General features: G+C 35.9%; 1 protein-coding gene across 1 annotated transcript in view; it reads left to right on the top strand.

Moving 5' to 3' along the window:
* The window catches only part of TRAPPC9 (trafficking protein particle complex subunit 9), a 1,005,189-nt gene that overhangs the window by 10,150 nt on the left and 976,219 nt on the right, over window positions 1-18,820 (top strand). The window contains exons 3-4 of the mRNA XM_044684475.1: window positions 4,852-4,997; window positions 12,751-12,879. Of these exons, the coding sequence (XP_044540410.1) occupies window positions 4,852-4,997; window positions 12,751-12,879 (275 nt within the window). The remainder of the gene's footprint in view (window positions 1-4,851; window positions 4,998-12,750; window positions 12,880-18,820) is intronic.

The following is an 18,820-nucleotide window of genomic DNA, read 5'->3' as shown; positions in this document are numbered from 1 at the left end:
TTTTAAGATAATAAAACTATTTTGAGAAAGCAATTTTTATGGTAAATTATTTCTGTGTGTGTGGGAAATATTTGCAAAGGTCATTCTATCCTGAATGGATGGATGAACACCTTTGAGGATACCTAAGCTAAAATCAGTCCCTTACTTTTTAGATCTATTTTACTCTATTTTTAAAGATTGGTTTTATTCTGTAAAGATTAAAAATTCAGGACCCTGGTCCTTAGGATTTTAATACAGTTTATTACCTTTACTTGAATAGGTAAAGATCAGAATTCGATAAAAGGCTAAAAGTAAAATAGCCTAACCTAAACTACCACATGGGTGGTCTCATCCTGGCCACCACAGCCTCCATTCTCCTAGCGCACTTATTGGAGATAGAGTCTACTGCCTTGTCTTGAGCTTTTTAACCTTCCTCTCCCTTCTGGGTCAAATTAAATTATATCTGGATCAAGAACATAGGCTTCAGTCCTGTGATCCTGCTCATGTAACATGATATAGCTCTAGAGTGCAGGATGCAGCTAGGACTCCATGCGTGATCCTGGGAGAGGGTTCCCTTCACACAATTCTTATGGTTGCAGGCTTAATGTAGAGTGGACTTGATGGGGAGGGCTTAGTTCCTCTGGAGGGATCTTATTTGGCTTTGCATCTGGAGGAATTCCAGAAGACTGATATTATGCCAAGACCACCAGAAATAGAACTAAACTCAGGCAAAACTGTGAAACAGGTCCAGTTTACTTTTGGTAGGCTGTCTTCTGCTTTGCAGCCCTTGTATACTAGAGATTTAGTGTTTTTACATTAATCTCTCACTGCCCACAGTCTCTTGTAGCATGCCATGTAGGTCTCTAAGGCTCCTACTCTATGCCTTTTACAAAGCAAAAATTATATATTTTCTGCCCTGTTCTGGTCTGAGACATGTAAATAGTGTGGTGGATAAAATATTGGATTTGGCTTCAAAAAAGACCAGAGTTTGAATCCAGCTTTAGAAACTCATAGGTATGATCTTGGGCAAGTCACTTAATTTCTTTCATTCTCAATTTCATTTACTATAAAAATAGGGATAATAATAGCTACCTCTCAAGATCAAATTTGAAAATATATTTAAAGTACTTTCAAGCCTTATAAGATTACATAAATGTTAGCTATTATAGCTCATGATGAATTTGGAATTGTAGGACTTAGGTACAATTCATTTTTATTTTAAACATAGCAAACTTCTACTTTTTAGAAAAAGTGGTTAATAACAATGCTCTGTTGCCTTTATCTTCTGAATGATTCTTAGGTAGAGCAAGAAGTTGAATTATAATCTTTGTCAAAGAAACATCTACCCATGGTTAGCCCCTGATATTTAGTGAACTTATCAGGAAAGTCTATTAATTGTTTTAGAAAGAGTAGCTCTAGAAACAGAGGCAGGATGGTATAGTAGAGAGAGAGATGTCTTCAGAACCAGGAAAATCTGTATTGGAGTTCTGCCTCTAATACATTGCCTCTCTGTGACCCTCAGCAAAATCACTTCACCTCTCAATGCTCTAGGCAACTCTTTAAGATTATAAATCGCAAAGAAGATGTCAGTTTTCATCGGTAGGGAAGTTTCTTCACCTGGGGATTCCCTATGCCTATGATGGTGAACCTATGGCACTCATGCCAAAGATGGCATTTAGAGACCTCTCTGTAGGCATTGGAACATTTGCTTGTGAGAGTTAGTAACTAGAAAGGTAGAGGGACTCTGGTGGAGCTGCTCCCTTCTCCCCTCCACTGTGCCTCATTCCCCTCTGCCCAGTAGTCTAATGGAAGTGCTTCCTCCCTTCCCTGAGCAGAGTGTCCAGGCTACTCCCCTTCCTTTGTCTTTCCCCTGTCTGGGGTAAAGGGGAGGCGGTGGTAGGGGCATGGCATGGCACAAAGTCTAGGGAAGGGGTAGGGCACTGCACTTGATTTCTAAAAGGTTCTAAAAGGTTTGCCATCAGTGCATACCAATGAAAGTCTAGTTCCTATTCTTATCCCTAGAAAGAATATCAGCAAGAAGACTTGAAATAGAGGGATTTTAAATTAAATTAAATTAAATTAAAATTAATTCTTTATATATATAGTTTTACTATATGTAGAAAATTGAACCCTGAGGGAATATACTTATGTTCTTTAGCTTTACAAGTTGCCTCCAAACAGCCCTATTTCGAGGAAGAGGGTCAAGTAGGGAGGAACACGGCGAGGAGCTTGACTGAAGATGGGCACATATCCCCAGGCCCTTACGGATATAGTTTTTCACAAGTGAATGACACTGAATGACTGACTGAAAAAGTTTGCTTAGGGAGGTCTTGCTGTTCTTTCCTATGATCTTGGCCTACATCAGTGATGGGCAACCTTTTGAACTTGGTGTGTCAAAATTCGCCAAAAAACTGTGCATAACTCGGGTGGTGTGTCACTTTGAGAAAAAAAAAACACCATGATTTTGCGATATTTATAGTTTAAATAACAAAAATGTATAATTGTAATATATAACTATTTAATAAACCAAAATAGGTAAATTAATATAGGTAGAATTATCATCTATAGTTGTCTACACTACACTACAGCAAATGTTTCATCCTCGGCATGTAGCCACATACTTCTCTGTATGCAGCCGTGTGTCATCGAAAATGGCTACATGTGTCAGTGCTGACACGTGTGTCATTGGTTTGCCATCAGTGGCCTACATGAATTTCTCCAGCTACTTTCTAAAGACTACTTTTTAGCCCTCAGCAAGCACTCATTAACTATCTGCTTGCACGTGTTAGTTACCATGCTTAGATAAACAGAGCATATTAGATGTTGATGATTATAGGTATTTATAGTTTAAGACAGTGCTTAATAAACTTACCACCCTAAAGACCCCCATAGGCTTTTGGGATATCCCTATTTTGATATGGATACTGGCAGGGAGGGTCTCTGACAAACATCACAAGAAAGTTCACATTAAGCAGAGCAGTCTGTTATTTAGTATGTTTTACACTCATAGAGAGGAGAGATCTAAGAGCAGAACACAAGTAGTCCTTTGGGAACTATGCATGGTTGTTTTTTTTAAAGATTTAAATATTTATTTTTTTTAGAAAAATTTTCCATGGTTCCATGATTCATGTCTTTACTTTTCCCTTCAACCCCCTTCACCCCTCTCCCCCATAATCCAACACACATTTCTACTGGTTTTAACATGTGTCATATAGTTGCATTCATGTGGTCTTTTCGAGTCTACATCCCCAACCATATGCATGGGTTTTAAGGGAGCCGTTGGTAGTAGTTTGTGCTATTCTTTCTTGGTCTTCAGTGAGAGTGTTGGGGTAGGGATGGACATAATGAGAAGAGGCATGGGTAGAAAGAGGGACAGACTTAGAGAAAAAGGTATGTTTAGGAATCAGCAGAAGGAGAAGTAAAGGTAGAGCTAATTTGAGTAGGTTCTGCAGTTTTAGTGAATTATCCTTATCACGTTATGCTATTCTTTTGGGCTACAAAATATCTAGTATTTATGTAGTGCATTAGGGTTTGTAAAACATTTTTACATATGTTTTATGTATCCTGTTATCCCTATTTAACAGAAGGTTGAGAGAAGTTAAATGATTTGCCCATGGTTATATAGCTTCAGTTTTAAAAAGTCTTTATAAATGTGCTTTGAAAGAATTAGCCCCTTAGCCACATTTCCAGCTCTACCTGTTCTTGATCCTCAGACCTTCAGCTCAGCTCTGAATGTAGCCATTAAAGAATTCATTAGGAATAATACAAGTAATATTGCATCATAATCGAGATAAATAAAATAAAATTAAGGGTTTGTAGTTTCCTTGTTCTCCAGCTGATTGAGTATTATTAAAAACAAAAATTTATGTTTTGAATTTAATCAAACCAAACTCAAAGGCTTTTGAAATAGTTGCAAAGGAATTTCTTGTCCATTTTAATACAAGCCACAGAATGAAGTCTTGTAAGGGACTTGAAAGGATTATTTGGCCAAGGCTTCTATATTCAGATTCTGCACATGAAGTGAAAGGACTTGGCCTAGGCAATGTAATTAGCAAGGGGTGAAATGGGGACCAGAACTGGTCTTTTACCTTTTATTGTGATGCTCTTTCCATTAACTGCCACTACTTTTAAAAGCTTTGCATTATTCAGTAGTTAGGATTCTTGTCAATTTTTAAAGTGCTATTGATGTTCCATTCTACCCAACTTCTTAAAGCACCATTAACACACTATTGTGAAAAAAAGAAAGATAGATATGTAATGAAGCTAAAGGAGAAATGAATCTCACCCCATAAAAGAGAGATATTATGCAGCTATTATGAAGTTAAGTTTAGGGTTAAGGCAATTGATTCTAAGAAAAGAAAAAGATCAAATGTCAATTTTTACCAGAGTTTATGACTCTTGTCAGGAGATTAAAAATTATTTATTCTTTAACTCTTTTCCTGAAGGCAGTTTACCCCCACCCCTCAGCACAATTGGTAGTAGTTGTTGCTGACTTTGAAAGCTAGGTGAGGAAGCATGGGATAGAGGTGAGGCAGTGTGTTATATAGTATATCAAATTCTGGACCAGGAATTAGGAGGACCTGAGTTTGAATCTCACCCTAGATTCTTTCTAGCTGTGTGACCCTGAGCAAGTCTTTTAACCCCTCTGGGCCTCAGTTTTCTTATCTTTAAAATGTAGAAGTTGGACTCAGTAACCTCTATGGGCTCTTCCAGCCCTAAATCTGATGATTCTCTGAGAAGTTGCAATTTTCTTCTTAGCATTTTTTTCTGGAATGAGTTAGAGGAATAATGCTTAACTGAATCATGCTTATGAGATGAGATAAGAGGTCTTGGATGAATAATTATCCACTTGAATTGTACTTTCTTTTCTAGACACTATAAGAAGCGGTGTCAAGGGCGGATGAGGAAACATGTTGGTGACTTATGCCTTCAGGCAGGGATGCTACAGGATTCCTTGGTTCATTACCACATGTCTGTGGAGCTTCTGCGGTCTGTGAATGACTTTTTATGGCTTGGAGGTAAGATTAAATGATGAAGATTTAGTATGATGGTAGCCTTTCTTTTGTTATTTGGAATTCTCTTTGATTTCAGTAACACTTTCCAATGTCTGTTATGAACAAAGGACTGTTGGATGCTGTGACATAATGAAGAACAACAAATTCAACAAATCTTATGCCTCCTTTCTGCTGAATTATGAAGCTATGCTGGCTTTAAATAATCATTGCTTCCCTCTCTAGATATTCAGCAACTCTGTCTTTAATGGTTTGTTCTAGAGTTTTTTTTTTTAAATAAAGTCAAGCTTACTGACCAATAATTGCAATCTATTCTCTTCCTTTTTTTGAAAGGGAATGTTTTATCTTTTCTTATCTTGTGAAACTTCCCTTTTTTTCATCATCTTTCAAATATTACTAACAGGCTTAGCAATCTCTTCTTTCTCTCCTTTCAGAACCTCAGGATGCAGTTTGATTGGGCCACTGTAGTTCACTTATAGCTTAAATGGGTCACATCTAAATTCAATAAGGGCAACTAAGCGTTCTCTTACTATTTTCTTACTTATCCTGTGTCAGCTTCATGTTAGTCATTTTTGTTGAACATTTCCAAGGTAAAGGAAATTTTCTTTGATAAAGGAGGAAAAAAGAAACAAAATGACATTTGAGCACCTCTGCCTTCTTTTTGGCAATTATTATTGTCCTCTCCACCCCAACAAAGATCATAGCCTTTTTTTGATACTGTTTCCTGCCCCTCAAATATAGCGAAGAGTCTTCTTTTCATTATCTCTAACTTCCCCTGCCAGGCCCAGATCTTTTTGAGCTTTATCACTCTAGCTACTATTTTTATAGTCTTTGGCCTCTCCCACATATTTCCTATGTATTTCTCTCTATCCTCACCTTTGCTTACCTTTGCACTGAAGTCATTAACTCTCAGAATGCATGTTTATTGATTATAAAAGGACTTGTCAAGTTCTTTTTAGAATTTTTCTATCATTTTATTCTCTGCATTTGTGCATAATCCACATTTTTTTTATTTTTTGGGGGGCAAATATTAATTAGTATCGCAATAAGCGATTACTAAATATCACATGGAATAATATTTTTTGTTACTTTTAGGAGTACAATAAAATCTACTTTCCTTATTTCCTTCATAAGTGACTATAAGCTATTTTTCTTTTTATCCTCAATTCCCGTCTTCTGATTTCACTAAGCAATAATATCAAGGTTGACATAATTCAGTTTTTCTATCAACATCCACTCACTGGACAAGGAGCTCATGTTTACTGCACAGTAGTCAAATTAAAGTTTATTCAAGGCCTACGAATGGTTATTCTTAGCAACCTCTGTCACTTGTCTAATTATTCTGCCACTGTCTCTGTAGAAGTAGGTCATACTTGAATGAAGATTGAAGATGGAGGGCCATTTAAAATTTTTATTTGTTTCATGGGTTTCCATGGTAAAAAAAAAATCAATTACCAGGTGGGCTAGTTCATTGGTGATGTGCCTCTATAGTTAGCCACTTAATTCCTCTGAGAACAGACTTGATCTATTACCAGAGCCATACTTGAAGCTTTTTCATCCCATTAAAAACTGCCAGGGCCTACACTCTGCTGGCACAGCCTTCCAGAACTGGAAAAATGGAAAATGAACAATAGAAATGTCATCAACACCAACTATAACTTCATCCAGTAGTTAAAGTGATATAAATTAATTTCCACAGAAAGGAGGCCAAAAGAGCTCAGAAAGAGTTTTAATCAGCAAACCTTACATTTGCCAGAGAAAGATGCCTGTCAAAGGCAACATCAAGTAAGCCAGTAAATATATTTGTCAAATCATATGGAAAAAAATGATGGAAGATTAGAAGCAATGTCATCTCACAAATAAAAGCAAAATAATGGAAGGAAATGTTTGCTAAAATTATTTTCATGAAAATTTTTTTCCATCAAGAACAGTGGAACCACTGTATTTGTGTCCTAAATATCAAATTTCTGGATGTTCTTGTAGAAGAAATAGGAATTAGAACTAAAAAGAAGAGAAAAAGCGGCTGGATTAGAGCAAGTGTGAATGAAGATGATCTGTACTACAAGTGACTCAAATGTGAGAGCATTGAGAGATCGGTATACAGGGTATATGAAAGAGGAAGATAACATAAGAACTTATTAATACTAAAAAAAAAGCTTCCAAGAGAACGCCAATAATTACAAATTTATAAGCTTATTCTGCCTTCTCTAAAATATCTAATGGAAGTCAGTAAAGAAATATATGAATTGAAGGCTTCCTCTTTAAGAGTATTAGTAGGTAATAAGCAAACATATAACAATGGACCACTTTTTTTTTTCATTTTCAGAGTTAACTAAAAGTTATATAGAAAATAAGATCCTGCTGAGCTTAAAAAAAAAACAAACAAAAAACATTCATTAAGGCAAAATGTCTCTTTCAGAGCCCACATGGATATACTGTGATCTATACTAGGGGAGGAAACTTGTGAATTATTGAGATCACAGATCCATTTCAGTATTTTTCTCTCCATTGACCTTTAATCAGTTGCTTTCCATCATGCTTCCCTTATATGGTCTTTGGATCTCCTTTCTTAAATATACTATTTTAATATGCAATGTAATCAACCGTTTTGATTGTTTTGGAACTTAAAAAAATTTTTTTTTAACTTTTACTTTATGTCTTAGAATCAGTATTAAGTATTGGTTCCAAAAATAAAGAGTGGTAAGGACTAGGTAGTTGGGATTAAGTGGTTTGCTCAGAGTCACACAGATAGAAAGTATCTGAGGTGAGGCCAGACTTGAAACCAGGCCCTTCCATCCTCAGACCTGGTATTCTTTCCACTGAACCACATACCTGCCCTTTAGTCATTGCTTAAAAAAATATTTTTTTGAAAGAATAGACAAACTAGACAAACCATTAGCTGATTTATTTTTATAAAAACCCTTACCTTCCGCCTTAGAACTATTGGTTCTAAGAGTGGTAAGGGCTAGGCAATGGGGATTAAGTAACTTGCCCAGGGTCACACAGCTAGGAAGTGTCTGAAGCCAGATTTGAATCTAGGACCTCCTGTCTCTAGGCCTGGTTCTCAATCCACTGAACCAACCAGCTGCCCCCTGATTTGATTTTTTTAAAAAGAAAACCAAATGACCATTAAAAAAAAAATATGTATCACAACCAATGAAAAAGAAATATGAGTAACGAGGAAGTATTTTGCCTGAATATATGCCCTAAAACTGACAATCTAAATAAAATGGATGAATATTTACAAAAATTTAAAATGTCCAGATTAACCAAACAAGAAGCAGAAAACTAAGGTATAAATAAGCTCCCAAATTAAAAAAAACCTGTAGGACTAGATGAATTTACAAGCAAATTTTGTCAAATATTTGTAGAATTAATTCTGATATTATATAAACTGTTTGAAAACATGGAAAAAGGATATAAAACCAAATTCCTTCTATGATAGAAACATGATCTTAATACCTAAACCAGAGAGAGTCAAAGCAGCAAAATAAAATTATAGACTAATGTCCTTAGTGAATATTTATGTAAAATGTTATGGTATTATCATGGAGATTATAACAAAATATCACAGAGATTATATATTATGATCAGGTTGAATTTGTATCAAGAATGTAGGACTGGTTCGATATTAGGAAAACTATAAACATAATTGTTAATAACTGGAACTGAAACCACAAAAATCATATGATTATATCAATATATGCAGAAAAAGATTTTGATGAGATGCAATACCCATTACAATAAAAAACACTAGAAAGCATAGGAATAAATGTACCTTTCCTTAATATGACATGTAGTATCTATCTGAAATCTAGAGCCAGCATTATCTGTAACGGAAATAAATTAGAAATTTTCCCAATAAAATCAGGGATGAAGCAAGAATGTTCACTATCTCTGTATTGTTTAGTATTGTGCTTAAAATGTTAGCTGTAACAGTTAAGATGAAGAAAAAGAAATTAAGGTAATAAACATAGGCAAAGAGGACACAAAATTATTGCTTTTTACAGATGACATAGTTTGCTTTGAGAACTCTACAGACTTAACTAAAAATGAATGGAAATAATTAAATTCAGCAAAGGTACATAGACATTTGTCTATACCATTCATATAATAATAATAGCTAATATTTATTATATAGTTCTTATTATATGCCAGGCACTGTGCTAAGTGTTTTATAATTACTATCTCATTTGGTCCTCACAAACCCAGCAAGTTAGATGCTGTTATTATCCCCTTTTATGGATGTGGAAATTAAGGCAAACAGAAGCTAAATGACTTGTCGAGGGTCACACATCTAGTAAGTATCTGAGGTTTGATTTGAATTCAGATCTTTGTGACTCCATGGCCAGTGCCCTATTCACTGTACCACCTACACTATTTATATTCTAATTTATGTTGTAGTTATGTGTGTACATATTTTATTTTAACTGATAGGTTATAAATTCCTAGAGGGTCAGGTTAACTCCTTTATAACCTCCTCTCCATCCCACTTTCTTTAGACTTCTTACAGTTTACCATCATGCTTATACCTATACTCTGGTCTAGTAACACTGACCTCCTTGCTGTTTCTTGAACAAGACATGCCATCTCCCAACTCCAGGCATTTTTAGTGACTGTCCCTCATGTTCTCCCTCATCATTTCTGCCTCTTAGCTCCTTTGCTCCTTCAAGTCTCAGCTACAATCTTACTTTCTACAGGAAGCCTTTACCAATTTCCTTTAATGCTGATGCCTTCCATCTGAAATGTCAGATTTGTTGAATGACTGAACATTCAAGTTGAATATGTAGTTTGTGGAATATAAATACCATAGAAACACCTCAGGGCTGTGATTGTGAACCTATGTTCTGTATGCCAGAGGTGGCATGCCTAGCCCACTCTGTGGGCATGCATGCCAAGGACCCAGTACGCTCATCCCTGCAGCACAGAGTTCCTAACTAGAAACCTGGAGGGAGGTGTAGCTGGGCTTCCCCCCTAACGCCCCGGAGGAGTTAGTAAGCAGATCTCTTCTAGACTGCATCCCATGCAGGACAAGATTGCCCCACTCCATTCAGAATGCACTGGCCTCTTAATTACCTTTGGCCTGAGTGAGACAGAAAAACTTATGTCTTTACTATCAGAAGCAACCAGTGTCTTTTTGATACAAAGTATTTTTGGGATTTTGGGATGTGTCCTGAGTTTGTACTTTTAAAATGTTCAAAACTATAGTCTAGTGATTTAGGCTGGATCCATGGGGTGGATGTGTCAGGATGTCATTTAACCTGAGGTTTATATTTTCTTTTAAATAAGGGGTTTTCCTGTAAGCTGGGGAATTTTTGCTTTTTTTTTTTTGAGGTTCAAGGGGATCATAGCTCATTTAACTAGAGGGGGAGCAAAGTGCTTGGGCACCTTGCCTCTCCCTCTCCCCAAGCCTGATTGCATCACCTGCCCCCCTGCCCAGCAGTCCAGTGGGAGTGCTTCTTCCCTCCCCTGGGTGGTAAGAGGGGGAAGCAGTTCACCCACTATTTAGTGGGGGGCCACAGAATGTGGTCTGAGGGGAGGTTGGGGAGGAATGGGCACAGCACTTGGTCTCGGGGTAGGGGCGGGGCCTGGCACTCCATCTCTAAAAGGTTCCCCATCACTGCCATAAGGTATAAAGTGAATTTAATTAATTAATCTGGGAAAGGATCAAGAAACTAATGTATACATTTTGTTTCTTTGTATCTTCCATAGCCCCCTAGCACAATGAATTTTACATAGTAGGTGTTCAAGAAATACTGATTTGCTTTACTTTTTTTAATGGGGAATCTCAGCTTTAGTAGTATTGTTTATAAAAGGGCATTGATTGAAAAAATTTAACATCAGTGTTGTTAAAAGTGATTATAAGCATCTGTTTAGAATTTATATCCCCATTTTCTATTTACCAAACAAGAAGGGAGGGATCATGTGTGTATCTAAGAACTAAACTGTGGCGTCTCAAAGATTATTATCATTGATTTTATTCTTCAACATTGAGAGAAGGGTATACTCAGATTTTTTTTTTTTTTTTTTTTTTGGTTTTCATCCAGGAATCAAAAATATATTTGCCTAAAGATAATATGTTTTTTTTTTAATATACTCAGATTTTTTAAATGACAAGAGATGTTAAGTATTATATTAGATTAGCCAAACATTGTTTGCGATGGTACCAGGCACAGGTGCTAGCTAGGCACTGGGAATACAAAGATGGAAATGAAACATTTCCACCTTATAAAACATTTCAAAATAAAATAGAACTACATTTATTTTAGCTTTTTGTAGAGCTGGACAGAGCATGGAGTTCAGAGAGTATTTGAATAGGAATTACCCTTTAAAATATCTCTAATACATGGCATGCAGCCTCTGCTTAGGCATATCCAGTGATGAAGAATAATAATGATAATCAAGTTCACAAAGCATTCTATATGCATGGCCTTACTTGAGCACCCCGTCTCCCAGGGTGGTCCATTTGATTCTATAAACTGCTCAGACCTGAAGCAGGAAATGGCCCTGCTTCAGATTGTCAGAGAATAATAACAATTGACAGAACAAATGAGTATAAAGTAATAAGAGGTGGAATTCTACATCTATTATCAGAGATGGAGCCATTTTTGAAGTAAAGAGACCAGCCTTCAGACAGCTTGCCAACTGTTGCTACAAGCTGAACCATAGTTTTTTGTTTTTTATTTTTAACCCCATACTTTCTGCCTTCGTATCAGTTTTTTTTTAAACCCTTAACTTCTGTGTATTGGCTCCAAGGCAAAAGAGTGGTAAGGATAGGTAGGCAATGGGGGTCAAGTGACTTGCCCAGGGTCACACAGCTGGGAGGTATCTGAGACCAGATTTGAACCTAGGACCTCCCTCTCTAGGCCTGATTCTCAATCCACTGAGCTACCCAGCTGCCCCCTTTGTATCAGTTCTAAGACAGAAGATTGGCAAGGGCTAGGTAGTCAGGGTTAAGTGACTTGTCCAGGTCACACATCTAGGACGTGTTTGAGACCAAATCTAAACCCAGGTCCTCCTAACTCCAGACCTGATACTTTATTCACTGTGCTACCTAACCATCCCTGAACCCTAGTGTTTTTTTTTTATTCTTTACATTTTAAAAAATGTAATTAGTTAATTTAGAGTATATTTCTACGGGAACATGACACATGTTCTTTCCTTCCCCTCCTCTTTCCCCACTCGTAGAGCTTACAAGCAATTCCACTGGGTTTTGCATGTATCATTTGAACCATAGTTTTTAAGGGAATGTGTTGTATGAAGCCCTCTGTCCCTAAGGTGGTTTCTTGAGCCACATATTATTCAGGGGTATGGACTTCCCTATCCATTCTGAGGGGCTACCCCTTCCCTCACCTAGATGTATATGTGTGCATATACAATCTGGGTTTATGTGTATGTATATACATATGCATCTGTGTGGGGATAGGGGTGAATGTGGGTATGTTTACACATATTTATATATATGAGCACATATATACACATTCAGATTGCATACACACATATATATGCCTATATAAATATATCTAGTAGTATGTATGTATATATAGTTATATATGATATAATAAAATAATGTAGCCTTTAGTTTTGATATTTTGCTTTCACAAGAAAATATTTTTGAGTAATTGAACTGCTTAAATCATTGTTCATTTCAGCAACTATGTAATTGGTAGCAAGTACAGGAGTACAATTCAAAACTCAATTTGAGTTGATGAATGTGCCATTCCACTGATTGCATACTATTTCCTTTTTTGCTGCCCAGCTGCCCTTGAAGGCTTGTGCTCTGCGTCTGTTATCTATCATTATCCTGGTGGTACAGGAGGCAAAGCTGGAGTTCGAAGGCTGCAAGGTAGCTCGCTTCCTGCTGATTCAGGCAACCGGCACCGACCAGGTAGGTTTAGTACTTGTCCTTGATTTGTAGTAATTCTCAGGCTTTGAGAGAGTCAGGATAGCATTTCATTCCCTCTTCCCACTTTGAGTTGGACAGGATGCTGTGCTGAATACACAATTTGGTGAGTTAGCAATCTTGTATTCAAGGAGTTTCTTTCAGCTCCGCTTTAATGCCCTATACAGATTGATTAGAATGCTTGGTTGAATTCTAGAACATTTGCATAAAATTTTATGGCAGGTGAGTCATAATGAAAGGTTTGCTACCAAGTCTTTTACATAATTTCTAATTAGTAGGTGAAAGTAAGCACAGAAAACCATGAATTCAGAACCACTGATAGTGATGTTTAATTCAAAACATGTTGGTTTTGTTTTCTCCCTGGTCAATCAAGTTTTTATTGGCTTAGAAAGTCTGAATGAATTATTTATGTAATGCCACTGAAGAGTTAAAAAAAAGTTTATCAGGGGCAGCAGAGTAGCTCAGTGGATTGAGAGTCAGGCCTAGAGACGGAGGTTCTAGGTTCAAATCTGGCCTCAGACACTTCTCAGCTGTGTGACCCTGGTCCTGGGCAAGTCACTTGACCCCCATTGCCTACCCTCACCACTCTTCTGCCTTGGAGCCAATACATAGTATTGACTCCAAGATGGAAGGTAAGGGTTTAAAAAAAAAAAAGTTTATCCTGCTGTTAAATATCAAACTTGTGAATTCTTGGTTTTGTCTCAAAGAGTGAAGCAGCTCCTAATGAGTGCTTCAGGATAGAGAAAATATAGTAGTTCTGTCATACAGGTCTTTTGGATGCAGTGGCAAAGGCCAAGGCCTTATGTGTATCATATTGATATATTGGTTTGTCACTCTTATACAGATGTTTCCTCTCTCTCCCTTTGCCCCATCTCCAAAAAAATAGCAAATACTGGATGAACTCTTGTCCTGGATTTGTGTCTGAGTGACCTTGGTGAAGTCACTTCTCTATGGCCTCTAGGGTCTTTTTTTGTAAAATTAGAGGGTTAGACTAAGGCCCCCTCTAATTTACACATTCTTTGAATTTATACCTATAGGTAATTCATGTAAATCCATGGTGAGAATACCTTGAATTTCTCATTTTCATTTTTCAGCTTGTCTCCCCTTTTGAGAGTCAACTTGTGTGATTTCAGTGAGCCATAGTCATTATATACCTTCCTGTAATAATCTGAGTTTTCTAACTCTGTGAAATCTTATTGAATCAGTTTATATTTCTTTGACAAGTTTCTTAGTGATTTTAGTTGTATGCCGCTTTCTGGAAAAGAAGAAGTGGTCTAAGATGTCATTTATAAAATATGCATATTTCAAATGTGAATGACACCAGTCATCTTCCTGTTCTTTGATTTTGCTTTGTATTACATTTTGTCCAAGTGTTCACCACATTTAGTTTTAGCCTGTTATTATAATTGCTAATTTTGGTATGATATGACGATATTTTAAGTTTTCTTGTCATCTCAAGTCAAGTTCTAATTGCCAAATCCTCAAGAAACTTCAGAAAAATGAAAACACTTCTTTAAAAGTAAGTCTTTATTTCCTTCTGCTTCATTTCCAGAAGTGCCTTTCATCTGGAAGGATTTTGCTGGTCCTTTTGTCTATTGATATGATTTGAAGAATTATCTTGTAAAAGCATGTTCCTATGTTAATTTGATTTTTAGTTTCTCTAGAGAGGCTCGTTAGGAGTTAGTCTCTCTCTCTCTTCTTGTTGAATATAAGCAAAGAGGTTTAAAAACTGCCTTGTCTGCAGAACGGAAATGTCTTTATGTAGCTTTGCCTAGTATGAAGAATCTGAGGAGCTTTTTGCTGTTGAATACAGACTCTGGGGAAGTACATCCTAGAGAGTGTCCAAGGGAGAATTTAGGAGGCAAGTCTTGTCTCACTCAGAAGCTTAATCATTATTCTAGTAACTTTTGAAGCTGTTCATCTCCCACATTCATTAAACAACTTGATAATGTGAGCAGATCTTACCTTGGATATTAATTTTAAGATCACACAGTTTGCAGAAATCACAGTTTGTACATCTGGAATTTATTGCATTAACTCTGAAATTTGAGAAGAGTTGGGTTAGCAGTTTAGCTCACTGCTTTGTATGTGAAGAAAAGAACTATTGGAATTACTAGAGTCAGCTACACAATTGAAGGAAATTAGTAAACCCTTATCTTCACTTTAGAATCAATATTGTGTATTGGTTCCAAGGCAGGAGAGTCCTAAGGGCTAGGCAATAGGGGTTAAGTGACTTTCCCAGGGCCACACAGCTAGGAAGTGTCTGAGGCTAGATCTGAATTCCTCTCTCTCTAGGCCTGACTCTTCATCCACTGTGCTACCTAGCTGCCCCCATCTTGTATACTTTTACCCTGGTAAGGAGACCAGTAATTACCTTAGTTCCTTCCCTCACATGCAAAGTAGCGAACTAAACTGCTGGCTTGAATGACCTTTTACTAGACTCGAGTTGACCTTTAAGTAATCTAAGCTTTTAAATAGAGCTTCCTGGTTCATAAGCTTATAAATGATCAGGAAATAAAACTATATTCATTTCATACTAAATTTGACTTTGCAGAAGACTGAATTGTTGACGTTCAGCAATGTCTCTTCTACTGTTTTTTTCGCTTTAAGTCATTTCCTGCATTTTAACAAATTTGCTGGCTATTGTGATTTGGAAATAGCAGATATTTTAGATATTTTTATATTATTGAAACTTAGTCAGTTCTTTGGAAATGAGATCAGCAAAAACATCAGAATTAATAGCCTCAAAGAGCAAAGTGTTGTGCATTTTTGTTATTTGAGTAAAAAAAAAACTCAACTTATTTTAGCTCTTTGCTCTGTTGCACCATTGTACCTTTTTTTAAAAAAAGTGCATTTGAAGGAAATGTTGATAGTGCAGAGCAGATGGATCACAATTCAACCATAACTAATGACTTTGATCGTTATGGTTTTTTCCTAGTGATGTTTGTTAATAAGTGAAATTTTAAAGACTTTTCAATTGCTTTTGTATATTCCCTTAATGTATATGGGGAAAGACTTGTTAAATTAATGACTTTCCTCTTGAGAGAGAGCCAAAATCTATAATGTGTTTTTTATTGAAAATGAATATAAACTTTTTTATTTGGTTTGTGTTCATCCTTGCTCATTATGGAAGGGACAAATGATCTTGCAGTGGTCTTTTTGGCTATACCTTGCAAAGACTAATAATAATTAATTAAGAACTTTATCTCAGCATATAGCAGATGGTGATACACACACACACACACATATATATATATATATATATGTGCATTTGTTTATATGTACTTATTTAAGAAATTAAGGTGCACACATTTGCCATTTGGTTAAAATGTTGATTAAATCACTTATTTTGTCTTTTGTTTTAACAAGAGTACTTGTAGTATAGGGAACATGAGAATTACTTTTGGATTATTCAATAACTTTTTCCCAGTGAGGGAAAATATATTGTGCTATTCTAAATTCACAGAGTCATATTAGTACTTTTCTATTTTTTAAAATTTTAGCCCATTGATAGCTGCCCCTTAGCCTTATAACTTTAGTCATATTTTAGTTATTTTTGAGTAGGCAGATCTCTTGTCATTTAAAAGTTTTTTATCTTTGCATATACTTTATATTTTGCTAAAGAAATAAATGAAGACTGCATATTTTACATCACATATATCAGTTTTCCTTCCTTGTTAAAATAGAAAGTTATTGGTGAAGGAAGTATTTTAAGCAAACTATTTCATACTAAGATGTAACTTGGTTTTTAATTGCTATGAACATTTTGATAAATATTTGTAAGACATTTAATCATAGAATCTTTGAGTTGGAATAGTCTTAATAGGTTATCCTGCCCAACCTCTGTCCATTTAGAAAAATCTTCCAGCAGAAATGGAAATGACAAATTCACTTCTGCAAATATAGTTATTTTAGAGTCCTCTGATTTTTTAGTTAAGTGGAAAGAAACCTTGTAGAGAGTCTGACATAGGTTCTAGTCCTGATCCTGTCACTTGCTGTATGAGGCCTTGGATAAACTCTTCTGCTTTTTTTTCTTTTTTAAACCCTTACCTTCTGTCTTAGAATTAATACTGTGCATTGGCTCCAAGGCAGAAGAGCAGTAAGGGATAGGCAATGGGGTCAAGAGACTTGCCCAGGGTCACACAGCTGGGAAGTATCTGAGGCCATATTTGAACCTAGGACCTCCCGTCTCTAGGCCTGGCTCTCAATCCACTGAGCCACCCAGCTCCCTCTCCTTCTGCTTTTTTATCCTCTGGACCTTGACTTCTTTATCTGTACAAGGATGAATAGTTCTCAACTAAATATATAAAGAAGTTTCCAGTTCTAACACTTAGAAAGAAGTTTACTTTATAGCCATATATTTTAATTTTTTCAATTTAGGATTGAAAACCAAAGGCTATTAACTACACTATGATCTTTGATTTGCTAACATTTTCCCCAATTATTATTCTTTTTTTTTTTTTTGCATTCCTGGTTGATCTTTTTCAGTCACAAAAATTCAGCTTTATTGCATAGTAACTTTCTCATTTTTAGCCATAGGTGGTGCTATTGCATCTGATTCTAAACTTGCTTCCTTACTATTTTAAATACCACTTTTCCTGTAACCGGAAGCTTTTTGTTTTTAAAGGTAGTTTTGAAAAATGAGAAGATATATAAGAAAAATCACTTGCAGGTGATTTGTTTGTTCTCTGTTTCTGAAATTCATTTTTATCTACCAGGTCTGGAGGACAAAAATATACCCATCATATTTATTTCCTATAGAAAGCAACCACTTTGTTATAGAAAGGTCTTGGGAGTTAGGAGACTTGTATTCTATGCCTGGCCCTAATATGAACTGAGTGTACATGGGCAGACAACTTCGTTTCTTAGGGCCTACATTTTCTCTTCTGTAAAATAAAGAATAGGGATTAGACCAGATGATTTCTAAGGCCCCTTCACGATCTTAATAAATAGTTTTTAATTCTGTGATTATCCTGTTAATCTATGTGAAATAAGTCAGATGACCTTCCTGAAGAATAACCAGTAACAGAGAACTTGCCCTCTTCTATTAGAAACCTACAGGGCAGATTCACTTAAGGTGATTTAGCATATTGATAGCTACTGCCTTTATTTATATCCATATCTTTAGGCTGCCTCTGAAATTTAAAAAGCATATTAGAGTCCTTTCTATCATGGAACCCACTAGTAGTTACTTTTTATATTCAGGCATTGGAGTCATTGGCTAGTTTTATAGAGCTAAAATGAAAAAAAAAGTTTTGTATTCAAATTCAGTTATGTAAGATATGAACTAAATATTTGTGGTGAAATTATTACACCCAAGATTTAAAAGTGATATCCCTAACATTTTTAGGCTATTTTTTTTATTGTTTTTCAATTTCTTGGTGAATAAGTAGTGAAACTGAAATACAAGAATTCAAAGAAGAATCAGTCCATTATTATTTAATAGCTGTGGCACTGGAATGAAAGAGTTAACTTGGATCTTATGAAGATAAAATGAGTTAGGAAGCTTTACTCTTCATCCCCACTTTGTAGAGTCAGTGACAATTGTTTCAAGAAAAATCTAAACAATCTCACAAGGAGATTTGTCTTTTATTCTTCATAGATTTTTGAATATGGTAGAATGTACCAGAAGATTTGATAATGTTCCTTTTAAGTCTAATTGCTATCCCTGTTGTAGGACTTTGACTCATATGACATTTCCCTGAGACTTTTATTCTATTCCAACATTTAGTCAGCTTTTTATATTCCTTCTTCCAAAAAATAACTCCATATATATGAATGATCATATAGCATGATATTCTTGTGAAGTTTGATTTGCATTCCTACAGAGATTTTCTTATAGTTGGAGTGTTCTCCAAGTTTTGCAGGAGGACATGTGCCACACAGTATTGTTATAGATGGAAGTGTTGCTCATATTTTGTGGTAC

This window comes from Gracilinanus agilis, chromosome 1 (assembly GCF_016433145.1).
Source record: "Gracilinanus agilis isolate LMUSP501 chromosome 1, AgileGrace, whole genome shotgun sequence".
Classification (NCBI taxonomy): Eukaryota; Metazoa; Chordata; class Mammalia; order Didelphimorphia; family Didelphidae; genus Gracilinanus; species Gracilinanus agilis.
This window is presented reverse-complemented; position numbering and strand designations above follow the sequence as displayed.